This window comes from Alligator sinensis, unplaced genomic scaffold (assembly GCF_000455745.1).
Source record: "Alligator sinensis unplaced genomic scaffold, ASM45574v1 scaffold956_1, whole genome shotgun sequence".
Classification (NCBI taxonomy): Eukaryota; Metazoa; Chordata; order Crocodylia; family Alligatoridae; genus Alligator; species Alligator sinensis.
In genome coordinates, this window is record NW_005842496.1 from 1,091,679 (window position 1) to 1,105,470 (window position 13,792).

Consider the following 13,792-nt stretch of genomic DNA (forward strand, 5'->3'; position numbering starts at 1 on the left):
ATGCAGCTTCTCTTCTGCTCTTCCTTGCCAGACAGTGTGCGCCCCAAGCTAAAGGATAACTGGTAGGCTAACTGGTTATCACTACACTTATTGGTTAAACAGTTAATCAGTTAAACAATTAATCAATTAACCTTTCACATCCCTAACTCCCATTAAAGTCTTTCATTTAAGTTTATTGTAGGGTGCCAAGGTCAGATGTACCCAGTGCCTAGTAGATTCAGGCCCTAAGAAGTCTGGATGTCAAGCTTCTTAAGTATTTTCAGAGCTATTCTCCTGTTTCCAGAATGCAAGTCTCTAGGTGTAGGACAGATTTTCAGATTTTGGAATTTAAATTATTTAAAAAGAATATAATTTGTAAGAATCATGGAGTTCATTCTGTGGAACATAAAATTAATATGCTAGAAATAAAAAATCACCAGTACCTAAATGAAGTGTCACATTCCTCATTAAATGATGTTTCTGAGTAAGGGCAGATACTATAATCACTTGAATGTGATAGATCTGATAAAGCAATTACAGTCTCCTTACCAAACACAGATGGAGGAAAAAAGAGATCTTTCTAGTCCTCACCATTATGTGTACAGCCACCAGATTCCAAATTTGAAAAGTAAGTTTTAGACGGAACCAGTTAACTAAAGAGAGGCACATATCATGTGTCCCTTTTTCTGCAGTTTTTTTCTTCAGATTCTTCTGGGTTTCTTCTTAAAGATTGCTTACCTCTTAGAGTTCAGCATAGCAAATTAACTTAATTTTATTTTTGTTTTGTTTTTTATTTACCAGTCTGAAATCTACAAGTAGTCAGGGTTTGAGAGCCATCAGAAAACACTGTAAAGGCTTTCCCTTTACTCAGAAAAGCCCTTTTTTGGAAGAAGCTGCTAATCTCTTTTTAAACAATCAGCAAGCAAGCTAGCTGCTTCTGTCCCTAGGACTATCTCTGGAATTGTTTTCAAAGCAGGGCACAGTTTTCTAATATATCCCCAAAGGTTTTTAAATGGCCTTTTGCATCCTGGGATAGGAAACTGGCATTCTGCCACCAGTTTCCCCAGTAGGGAGGTGAATACTAATTTAATTCTCTCTCAGCTTTAATATCTTAGCAGATTCCATAAGGGATACTATCTCTAGTGAGGAAGATTTAACTAAGCCAGTCTCAATTTTAAACAGGCCAAAAAGCAGACTAGAAGTAAGAGTATTAACAAAAAACACAGGCAGAATTTGAATGTTTTTCTCTTTAATCTCCATATCACTTTTTTTACACAAAAAATGTAAGAGATGTGAAAAAATGGGAATGCAATCAGAAGAAAATTGAAGAGGAGCCAGATATCCTATATTTTGTTTCTTTCTTTCAGAAAGGGGAAGTGAAATACTGCATGCTGCTTTAGTAAGGAGATGAATAAAGAAACTTAAATGCATATTTTAGTCCAGGTCTGTTCAACTAGCAGCCCATGGGCTGCATGCAGCCCACAACAGTTTTATGTAGCCCCCAGTTACTATCTGGCTGGTACTCTCCCTATTGATCTGCTTGCTGCTGCAATTGTGGTCTGTAGCCCCCCTCCCCACTTTGCTTCCTGCTCCCACCTTAGGGCTAGGGGCAGACATTCAAAAACTCTGAGTCTGAATTGATTCAACCTTTGCAGGTTAGTCTAACCTGGCTAGGCTGTACCGGTTTCCAACCATACAGACAATCCCTCTGAACTGAGGAAATTCAGGCACATGCCTGCAGTGGCTCAGGCTGGAAGCCGGGGGACAATAGAGCAGGCCTCCCTTCCCTGGCAGAGCTGAGCTGAGGGGGGGTGTGGCCAAGTCCAGCAGGAGGCTCTGAATAGGGAGGGGTGTAAACCCCCAGCCTGCCTGCAGTCCCAGGCTTTTCCCAGCTCACTGCTCAGGAGGCAGGAGTGTTACCAGCCCCCCCAGCTAGCAGTGAGACAAAGCGGGGATGTGTAGTGCATGCATCTGTTGATGATACAGAGCTTTTCAACCTCCCTCCCTGCTTCTGTATACTGTCTGCATCAAACTAACAGGCAAGCAAGCCAGGTGTGCAGGGCTGACAACAGTATCACCCCTATCTCAGTGTTTATCGACCCATTAAGAAAACAGAGGGACATTACCTTCTGCCTGTTGATTGAGTACCACCAGCATGTGGTCTGCTAGCTAATACACAGATACCTTCTCCACAAGGCAGAGGAGGGGGAAATTCCTGCTTAGCAGGGAGGGGAGAGTGGGTGAGAAAACAGCTCTTCTTAAACAGCTTTTCCAAGGAAGGACATTAAGCTACCTGTTGAATAGCTCCAAAAAGCCTGTCTGCCTCTGTTGTCTCCCACAGCACGGACTGTAGGTAGCATGTGGTCTGCTAGTTAATGCTGAGTGTCTGTGAGAGATGGGGGAATGCCTGCTTAGCACAGAGTGGGGCGGGGAGGGGAGGAGCAGAAGCCAGGCAGATGCTTGCAGAGACTGCGGAGCTCCAGCGAAACAGTAGAGGGGAGGGGCCAGCCCTGCTGTGGAGCAAAGAGACCCGCACAGCCAGAGAGCATGCCAGGATGTTGGGGGACTCTGATTTATCTTAAACCAGCAAGGAGTCTGGGACAGACATAGCATAAACCGGGTTGAGTCAAATCAGTTAAGTTTAATACTACTTGCAACCAGGTTGATCTGAAAATGGTTTCAGCCATTTTCATACTGGTTTATGTGCACTGAACATCTGTTCCGTTACATGTTTAAACCAGTTTCTCAGCACTTAAACCGGTTTATGTGTAATGTCTGTCCCTAGCCTAGGAGATGGGGCAGGACAACCCACAGTGCTGGGAGAGTCCACAGCACAGTGCAACAAGAAAGTGGAGGTCCGCTGTGCCTGCATGTGCAGTGCAACAGCCATGCGCACACACAGTGCAGTGAGGTGGGGTTCTGCCCAGGAGCCCCATGGCACACACTACTGACATGTAAGAAATGTTCCTAATTGTTCATTATATCTGTACCTTCTTTTTAAATGGATGAAAATTCCTCTTCATTTTTCTTCCAAAGGGCTAATCAAATCAGAAAATTAATTGTTCATAATGCTTAATTTACAAACAAAACATGCAGACAAATTAGCCGCTCTAAATTTAATTTCTTCCTTTCCAACAGTGTTTGCAAAAGTAGGCCTCAACAAAATTATTTGCAATGAAAGCAATTTCTCTTTTCTGTATACTGGTCCCTTTCTCCTTCCTTTCATCTCCTGCCTCCATGTAAGTCTCATCCGAACTGTGTTGGGTTGAGTCCTGAAATAGAAGGTTTAATACTGCTTCCAATTTTGTCTTTAATTATAACATGTTTTGAATATCTTGATATCTATTTAGACACTCAGGCCTAGGTATACCTGACTCAATTCTGCCTCACTCATAGTTTTGCTAAGGGACCCTCTACATATGCAGGTAAAGGCACAAAGGGTGTGTTTACACAATATACTTTACTATGCATTAGACTAATCTACTGTTCAGCAAAGCATTGGTATCTACATATGTGCAATGTTTATTGCGCAGTAAATTAGTCTACTGTGCAGTTAGCTACTACCTGTAAATAGTTGTCATGGGTGTGTGAAACCCCTAGGGCTGGAAGATTGCGGCTGCTGCAGTCTCCCAGCCTTGGGGTATGTGAAACTCCCAGGGCTGGGGGATCATGGTTGCCATGATTGCTCAGCCTTGGGGGTGCGTGAAGCCCATGAGACTGGGAGATTGTAGCTACTGTGGTCTTTCATTCTCAGGGGTACATAAGAGGTCTGAGTCTGCCATCATCTTTCAGCCTCCTTCTGCTGGTTGGAGGTTTTTATGGTGTGATAAGTACTTTGCATGTGTAGCTGGTGTTAAGGCAATTACACAATTAACCAGTTAATTGCTTGAGATCTGTAACATGTAGAGGAGGCCTAAGTGTGAGGCCGTTGTTAACTGTCCCTCCTCAGATGCCTAGGTTTACATGAGTTTATGTGGGTTAAATTATGTGATTTTTTTTTAAAAAATACTCTCAGACCTAAAAGGTGGAACAAAACCTTTTTATCTCCTCTTCTCTCCCTCACTCTCTCAATGTCTTTAAATATTGACTCTATGTCCATCAAAATGTTTACAGTCATTTGGAATCAGCTAAGAAAATGTATCTTCTATTTTAGAAATTTAGAAAGCATTGGCCTTAATTCATAGCTTCCAATGGGCTAATTTCCTTTTACACTAGTTTCCTTCAGATGTTGACTAAATTCCTTCCAGGTTGAAGACAAACAATTTCAATCTGCTTAGCATTATGACTGCCTATACACATGCTTGGAATTGGAGAGAAGCAGTTTAATTAGAGCTGCTCTAATTAAAATGCCTCATTGTCACATCTGCTAAGCCCCAACATGTTTAAAAATGGCTGTGGGATGCTTTTGCTAATTCTATGCTTCATTCTACAAAGTCTAGCTAAAGCACCCCATGGCCATTTTAAACAGAAGGGTCTCTTGTTTTATGTTTTGTTTCCTAGATAAAATTATTATTATTATTTTAGATTCAGTGAGAGAAATGGTATATAGCCTGCTTTATTTTTATGTACTCGTAGCTACCTGGGTTAGTGCCAAAGTTAAAACTGTCCTAAGGCAACAGTTTAAACATTAACGTTTGAGAGATGTCATGGCAGCAATACAGTATGCTGAAACACGTTTTCCAAACTAATAAGGAAAAAGGTAATAACTTAAAGCTAAAATCTATATAAGTGCATCTCTCTGTCTTTGCTGGAAGAATGCTGATTTTGCAATATGTGTGTAACACAACTGAGCAAATAAATTGACTGTTATATATCTCTAAATATAACTCATAGGTGGGCCAGAACAGTGGACAGATTGTAGGATCACTGTGTAGCAAAGGTAATTGTGTGGATGATCTCTGTTAATTGCTCATCATCTGCTAAAAATGTTTCTGTGCTGTTGACAATGTGTCAGTCATAAGAAAGCCTGAAGGAAGACCTGATACTTTCATTTCCTGTAACATTAAAGCCACTATAATTATAGGTCATTTGCCTGGCTTCTTTGGCAATTAAGAGCTTTAATTGCCTCAAGTTCCAGGGAATTAGTTAAGCTTTTCCATTATGCATATTGCCTTCCATAATCATCAGCTTCTCTCATACAACAAGCTTAGTGACATCATGGAAGTCAATTAGGTCTTCCAAGGCAGACTTGTGGAGTGCATTTCCTTGTATGCTATGGATTAAAAAAAGTTTCTAAAAAGTCTTGATAATGCTGTTTAGTATGGCATTTAAGCTTACTCTTTTAAAGGCTGTGTGTGGAAGAGTATGTTTTTTCTGTTTTAGAATGCAGTAAGAGCTGAGAAACCATGAATTTAAACCATAAACATAAAGCCCACAGGCAGGACTGTGCTCTAGTTTTGACAGCAGGTTTTCCCAAGCCTCACATCTCCAGTTGGATATTTGAAGATTAAAACATATGCTGGTTCTTGTTTTAATTAGAACTCGTTGATTAATCAAGTTTGCTCCATGTTTTAATTAAAAACTCTAGCATCACCTGATCATCACACCTGTTAAGCCTCTGTGCATTTTAAAACATCTATGGGGGTACTTTAGCTAAACCTTGTCAAATGAAACTTAGCTAAAGCATCCTGCTGCCATTTTTAAACATGTTGGGGCTTAATACATGTGACGATGAAGTGTTATAATTAGAGCAGCTTTTTGGGAACTGCTCTAATTAAAATGCCCCTCCCCACTCCCAAGCTTCCCTATAGGCAGCCGTAATGCTCAACAGATTGAAACTGTTTTAGTCTTCAACCTGGAAGGAGTTTAGTGACATTTAAAGGAAACTAGTGTAGAAGGAAATTAGCTCACTGGAAACTATAAATTAAGGCCAATGCTTTGCTAAATTTCTAAAATAGAAGATGCATTTTCTCCGCTGATTCCAAAGGATTATAGACAGTTTGATGGACACATTCATTATTTAAAAAGAGAGTGAGAGAAGAGAGAAAAAGTTTTGTTCCACCTTCTAGGTCTAAAAGTATTTTAAAACCCCACATAATTTAGCAACTAATGCTTTTATTTAATGACATTTTTTTGTAAATAATGGGATAAGATGTATCAAGTTGCTTTTGTTGGGGAGCAATCAAAAGAATTAACTTTGTCCATGCCTCTACTTCCCTGAAGAAACAGTAGGAGGAGGCTGCAATGAGTGAACAAGAATAGTATTCTTTCAGTAGTACTTAAGTTGGGTTAAGTGAAAAGTAAATTTAATGTTACTATTAAAATTGTCATTAGCTGCTTAGGCTGACAAGGTTCTTTGGGTAAATCCAATATCTTTTATTAGACTAGCTCATTAGCTGCTTAGCTTTTTTAGCTATGGTCTATTATATTACTGGCAACAGGATGAGTGATAAGAAAACAGTTAAAGTACCAACAGGGGAATTGCTGTTAATAGTGATTACTGTGAGGGATATCATCTTTGAGTTCTTGTTAGAGCTGAGCTGCATTGCCACTGCTGAGTAGGAAAATTTGCACTAAATCTTCCTGTGCAAGCTGTCCCACCACTACTTAGAATTACTGCTACAACTTTTATTAATAATACTAAATGACCTATTCTAAGAGAGATTGACTACCCACAGATCCTGTAGTCTCTTGCTAGGTGTGGAGATCATGCAAAATGGCTTATAATCTAATAAATTCCTGAAAATCAAGCTGAAAATGTAAGGGTATATTCTTAAAGTCCTAGGTACGTACGTTTTTAAAGTGATTCTTCCTTAAGGACACAGATTGCCTGTATTGAGATAGCTGGTCCCAGAAAAAGGGCAGGACTTTACACCCTCACCTCTCTTTATCCATTCCTTTTCACTAGAATTCCATCCTTAAATAATACTTTCCATACATTACGTGGGGTGGGAAAGTTTGACACACAACTGGGATAGTGAAGTCAACTCTAGGAGTTAAATATAACAATGCTCAACACTGCTCCAGTAAATCCCTTCAGAAGAACTGAGTTCCTCCTCTATAAAAGGAAATCTTAGAACTACCCTATTGTACAGAAATATTGTGTGGATAAATATGTTAAAAACTGTGAGGTTCTCAGTAACATAGGCCATATAACTACCTAACATAGATATAGACAAAGTATAAGTACCTACATTCTGGTTTCTTCACATCTGAATGTTTAAACTGTGGCTTTTCTGTCTTTTTTGTTCTATGTATTTTTAAATGCACTTGGTAAAGAACCCAAACATCTAATATTGAGTTCATTTTTATTATAGGAAATATATCTTTGACTTTTGAAATATTATTCTCATGTTATAGTTACTAACCTTTTGTTATCTTTAGAGTAAATCTCCCCAAAATATATGTATTGTAAATAAAAAGGTGATTTTCTTCACATAGAGAAATAGCTTTAATATTTTATGTACAGGACTTTCAGTCATTTCACATTGACCCCAGAAAAGGTGAAAATTAAGTTAACGGTAAAATTCCTACTGACTTCACTAGACAGCAGAATAAGGCCAATGCTAAGCATTTTTTAAAATTCCTTCCTGCGCATTTAGAAGGTCCTTTTAATTAAAATAGTATAAAATAATGTCAGTTATGCTGGACACTTAATTTCAAGTAGTGCTTTCTGTTCTACCCAGTAAAGGATACTGAGTCTGAATTAGTCCAGCAATTATTTCCATAAATTAGGTATAAAATTACTCAAAGTTACATTTTAGGGAAAAATACAGAACAAAACCCTGTAAACTTAAGCTAATGTCTGTGTAACAAGGTTTCTTACATTTCTCCAAATGGCTATAATCATCTTCACAACAAAAGTTTTCACAACTTTACTGCATTTTCATTTAAAGCTTTTAAAAGCATTTTGCCTAGCATCTTCCTAGTCTTTTACCTCCTCCCTCGCACCCCTTCAAAAAGCCTCTTCCTTTGCAAGCTATACTTTGTTTCCACTGTCCTTCAGAATTGCAATTCTCCCTTTCGGAAGTTCATATTCTGAGTATTTATTCAGTATGAAGTCAGAGTGGAGGGGGTTGGTTGTTTTTTCCCATGCTTCTGGACTTTCCTGGTTACCACAAGAAGTGCAGAAGGAACTTTTCCCTTTCTTGTTACTACAGGTATTGGGTTTTGTGTGTGTTTGTTTTTGGGAAGGAGGTTGTTTTGTTTTGTTTTGATTTTTTCCTTCCTCAAGCATTAGATGTTGGCTGAAGCCAAGGCTGGGAATTTTGACTGGGGTGTCTTTCTGCTGGGACTAAAAGAAACCTAAAGATTCCTGGTTATAGGGTCTTGCCCCTTCACTCACAATGAGACCAATTTCACATTTGGGATCAGGAAAGAATATTACTCTCCATCAGTGGTGACGTGTAAGGGGTACACAGGGGTGCATGTGCACCCCCTGAGAGCACTGGTGCACCCCCTGACAGGCCGTGCTCCTTGCTTAGGCAATGGGCAGGGGGGCAGGTGGGAGTGCTGGTGCCCACCTGGCAACCACTGGCCGGGGAGTGGAAGCGCCAGACAAAGCACAGAGGGCACTTCCAGGAGCACTGCAGCTGCTTCCCAGTTGGCGCGATCGGCCCGGGGGGGGCCCCCCCCCCCCAGTCGGCAAGATTGGCCTCCGGGGGAACCCCCTCTGGTCACTGGGGGGGTACATATCCCCCCTGACTAAGGTGGCACGAGTTGCCCATATTCTCCATGGTCAGATTGGCATGGATTTGTGAGTGTTTTTGCTGTCCTTTGTAGTCAGGAGCATGGTCCTCTTCCTTGGATCTCTCAAGTGCATTTTAACTACCTTGCAACAGTGGGACATTGACAATACCCTTGTCCACCTGCTTTACCTGTCTCAAGTTAGGGTTTGTTGGTAGTTTTGGACAATGTGCCTTGTTATTGTGCAAATTTAGGAATAGGTTAGATGTGCATTCATATGGGATGGTTTAAACAGGGATGGCTTGATCAGGAGCTTGGACAAGATGACCTTCTGAGGTCTCTTTAAGCCCTGCTTCTATTTTTCATTTCTCCTTCTCCAAGAATTTAGCATATACATCATTAATCACCAAGGAGACCATTTAAAATCAGTAAAGAAAATAACTTGATTCTTAAGTTGCAAAGTCTGTAAGAAAAATTCTATCATAGTCCTGATTGCCAGTATGTACACTCTTACATTGTCAGTTCTTGTATCCTTGAGGTGGCTTTAAGAAATTAATCCATGGGGAAAGTAAAAAGAGTATGTATAACTGGCTGCAATATACTTATTTTCATTCATCACCTAAATTATAGGGCTTATAACATTCAAGTGTTCTACATTTCTCAGAAGTAGCAGCATAGACGCATGCAAGGACACTATGTAAACCTAATTAAACAAAATTGAATAGGGTACTAGAATATATATATATATATATAATGGTTTTCTAAAGCTTTCAAATATTGTTAACTGTATTGATTTCTAATACGTTTGATTAGAAGTATAGGCTGAAATCACAACTCGATTGAAATCAATGGATGTTTTACCATCAATTTCAGGATTTTATCAACAAAGTATTGAGTTGAAATATAAAACAAACCAAAGTTAGCAGAATTCAATCTGAACAGTGAACAGGGGCATTCACTAGTACAGTTTATTATTTTATGTTGTGTGACTGGGTATCAGTGGCTTTAATATACTTTGTTATATCTCTAATTGACATGCAGAAGAAAGATTTGCTTTGTAATATCTTTTATTAGAACAATTTTATAGCTGGAAAAGGTGAGAACCTGAGGAAGTGACGTAAGGAAGAGTATGTTGTGCCTGAAAATGTTTCTAACATCTCTCTGAAGCATATAGTCTAAAAATATATATTAGCAAACATCTTTTTTTTCTTGCATGTTCCGCGGAGCATCACAAGTACAATGTTGAAGATATCTAGATATCTTCTGTGCTCAGCATTTAACTTATTGAAATGCATCCATGCTTTGATACAATATTGTTTGATGTTTTTTAAATCGAGCACAGATATCCAAAACATTAACGTTCCTGTAAATACACACACATACACACAATGTTTGACACGAAGCACATCTGATAAGATATGAAGTAGCTGATGATTTTTGAATACCACTTGTCTACAATTTGTAAGAAACAGAAAACTTTTTTTATATGGGCCAAAAACTACAAGAGTGAACTGAAGGGAACTCACAAGACCCAGGGAAACTACAGTGACAGTTTCAACTCAAGCAGTATATTTCCTTGTTAATCTAAGTGGGCTAAGTACCTCTGTGAAAAACAGCAATTTGTTCTTATTAGGACAAATAATTTAACAATCCTTTCTTAGCATTAGGCTGAATGCTTACTTATGTAAGTATGGCAGTAGGATGAATGCTTACTTATTGTACTTTATCAAAGCTCAGCTCTATTCAGCTGGGGATTTGGACAAACACTGTATTTATTTTTTGAAGAGAACACAACGCAGTTGTTTCAGTTATACATATTAGTTAGAGTCAGATCCTTTGTGGAATTAAGTTTTCCAGTAGGTGAATAGAACACTTTTTCTAAATTACACTGTGTGCGTCTAAATTAGACGTTTACTGCACAGTAAACTAATTAATTAACTGTGTGGTAAACATCTTGGTGCCTACATGTGCATCCCCATTAGGCTAGAGTAAACTAATTTACTCCACAGCAGTGCACATGTAGACACTGCCCCAACTGGTTTAGGCATGAGGGATGTTTCAGTGAGGGGGTTGCCTGCTGACTAGCTCGGTAGTGAAACACCATCATGCCTCAGCCAACCTCTCTGCAGCAAGTTGAGCTGGGGAGACCTGGCTCAACAAGCTGCACTCCTGTGCGCATGTTCAAATGACAGTAAACTGGAGTTTATTGCTCCAGAGTGTATTGCTTCACATTAATTGCACCTGTAGACACACCCACTGAAAACCAGTTTACATTCTGACTGGCTCTTTTTCTGCATTGTGGAATGAACCTGGCATTCACTGATGTCAATAGCAACATTTTTTATTGATTTCCGTAATGTATGATCAGACCCTGTTGGTCATAGCATAACCTAAGCAAGTGATTCCAAATGTACTTTCTATACAATGTGCTAGAAACAGATTCGGTGAGAATCTAGCAAGAAGATTAATTAGGTTCTAATCATCAAACGCAAGGGGACACTCTTCTTTTAAGCACAAGTGCTAATTATAAAGAATGGGAATCATTGCTGGGACTGTTCACATGTCACATTCAACTATCTTTCCCAGCCAACATCAAGCAGAGATTAAAAACAAAATATGCAAAAAAACAAAAAAGCAAAAGTGTTGTTTAGATTTGAATAAAAAATATTCAAATTAGGTCTAAGGGGTCACACAAGACAACAGGCACCAGGTAAATTTTAAGGTGAGGCAAATATTTTATCTTGAAACCATCTATTTGTGGAAAATCCTGAATTAAATGCTCACCTTTTCTACTTACTTTTCCCACCTTTGATCAGTTTGTGTCATGACCAGAAGCTTGTTTTAAAGCCTTTTTTTTTTCATCATCTTTTAAAAAAGGAAAGCAGGCATTTTGGAAAGCTGCAACATATACAGAGATATTAGTTCCCTAACACATTTAGTCACAAATATACATGTTTATACTTGTGAATAGATGTTGAAAGAACAAGAATTTTAATTTATAGTTCATGTAGAATCATTTTATTAGTATTTGTTTGTTTGTTTTTAAACCATATTATTGCCTTGAATTCTGTAATAACTTTAACTTCTTTGTTGGTGCCTCTTTTACTATATTTATGTTTAATGTTACAAGTTCTAACATACTACTATTGTTTATGCACTATATGTACTGCTAATTTGAACACAATGATAACTATATACATTTGGTATGTATGGATTCAGGTTCTTCATTGAGGAAAATACCTTTTAAATAAAAGTTTGAAATATAACATCCTAGGTTTTAACAACTTACTTCTGTTAATAAATTTGATATTTAAACTGATAATCATAGATCAAAAGAGCTTACATTAATTTTAAATGTCCATGCTAATGAGATGGTCAGTCAAAGTAGTTTAAAAAAGGTACTGGATTTTTACACCAAGTGTTGTAGTCATTTAACTCTTAAAATGCTCGTTTTTCTTCTTATGTTTCCTAATGTTAAACAATAACTTCCATATAAATAATACATGAATTGTTTCCAAAACTCACTGTCAAGCTGAGACTTGAATGATACATTACTAAACAGATAAAATATTTATGGCTGTGTAGCACTTGGTGTTTTTAATGACAAAACTGTCTAATCTGTAATAGTAACACTACAGTAGTGCTCTTCGATACAATTATTATTTTTTTCCCTCTGAAATATTGTGCATCAAAATTACATTGGAGGAGATTAGGGAAAATGGCATGCTGATTTGCAGCACTGTTCATATGTTCTGAAATATTCTACTTTGCACATTCACTGCAAATCCTGATACTGACTCAAGCACCATAATTTCTAGCCACTTCAAGTCTTTTTTGCAAATACATTTTTACAAGCTTTTACAAGGTGAAAAAGGTCAAGATGAATTCAGGTGCTGTGTCAATAAAGCATTTAAGCACATGTTTAAGTGAATTCCTAATCAGAAGAGCAGCTAACAAGTATTTTCATAAGCTGGTGATAGGGCTTCATTGTTATGTTGAGTAGGTCTTAAGTCAGTCTTTAAATACTTTGCACATTGTTTACTTAATTGACTAGCTCAGGGTTGTACTGGGGGACTGTAGCACAGTTGGGAAATGAATCCAGATCTCTTGAGTCTTATTCTAGGTCACCATATTTTATTATAAGTGGTTATTACTATATTTTAATGATTTTTTTTTTCATTTTTCAGTGTCTTGTGTTTGAAGATTCTCCCCTCGGAGTCAAAGCAGCATTAACAGCCAGGATGCAAGTAGTTATGATCCCAGATGAAAATTTGAATCAAGACCTTACAAAAGAAGCAACTGTGGTTCTGAAATCTATGGAGGACTTTAAACCAGAATTGTTTGGTTTACCACCATATGACTAATCACTAGTATATCTCAACGTGTTCTTGGTTTGAGGGAACATTAGAGGTGGGGTGAAAACTCAAAGTACAATTTATCATTATTTTGATCACTTTTTCCCAAAAAACAAAAGATCAGACATCCTGGTAACACTGTGAGATTTTTCCATAATTACATATTAAATTTGACAAAATGATCATTGGAAGGATTATCTCCTCCCGCCTACTCATTATCTGTTCTCTGCATAGTGTAATGTGCCCTCAGTGCATTTGTGAAAAGACAGGCTCCTGCACCTCTGTATGGAGGTTCTTCTTCTGATAACAACAAGCTGTTTGGAACACACTGACTCTCAGTCTTATCATTGCAGAACTCTACTTGTTACAAATTGGCTCTTGCCCTAACACAGTTTTCTCCAGGGTTACCATACATCCAGGTATGGTTTTCCTGGACATGTCCTCTTTTTTGGCCCCATGTCCTCTTGTCACGGGGGGCAGGTTTTTAAAATGCAAGCAAATGCCTGGGTTTTTCCTCTGCCTCTGCTTTTCCCCAGCACTTCCAACTTTGCTGCTTGGGGCTGGGACCAGCAGGGCAAGGTGACTGGCTGTCAGAGGATCATGTGCTCTGTGTGGAGGCCCTGGCAGCTGCTTACAAGTAAGAGATACGGAGACAAAGAGTGTGTGTGTGCACGCATGCATGCAAGCTGCGTGGGGAGCAGGGCTGGGGGGGCAGGGGCCTGTGGGTTGGGAGTAAGGAACACTGACAGGGCAGGGTGGGGCAGGGGGCTGTTTGTCAGGTGTAAGGGGCCAGGCAGGGGTGGGGGGCTGGGGGTCAGGCATGAGGGGCACCA

The 13,792-nt window shown here is 38.9% G+C and overlaps 1 protein-coding gene across 2 annotated transcripts in view; it reads left to right on the forward strand.

The window, feature by feature from the left end:
• Nucleotides 1-13,705, forward strand: part of PUDP (pseudouridine 5'-phosphatase) — a 106,090-nt gene extending 92,385 nt beyond the window's left edge. For both annotated transcript variants that reach the window (XM_025212960.1, XM_025212961.1), the window contains one exon: nucleotides 12,792-13,705. In XM_025212960.1, the coding sequence (XP_025068745.1) occupies nucleotides 12,792-12,968 (177 nt within the window). In that variant the 3' untranslated portion in view covers nucleotides 12,969-13,705. The remainder of the gene's footprint in view (nucleotides 1-12,791) is intronic.
• The last annotated feature ends 87 nt before the right edge of the window (nucleotides 13,706-13,792 follow it).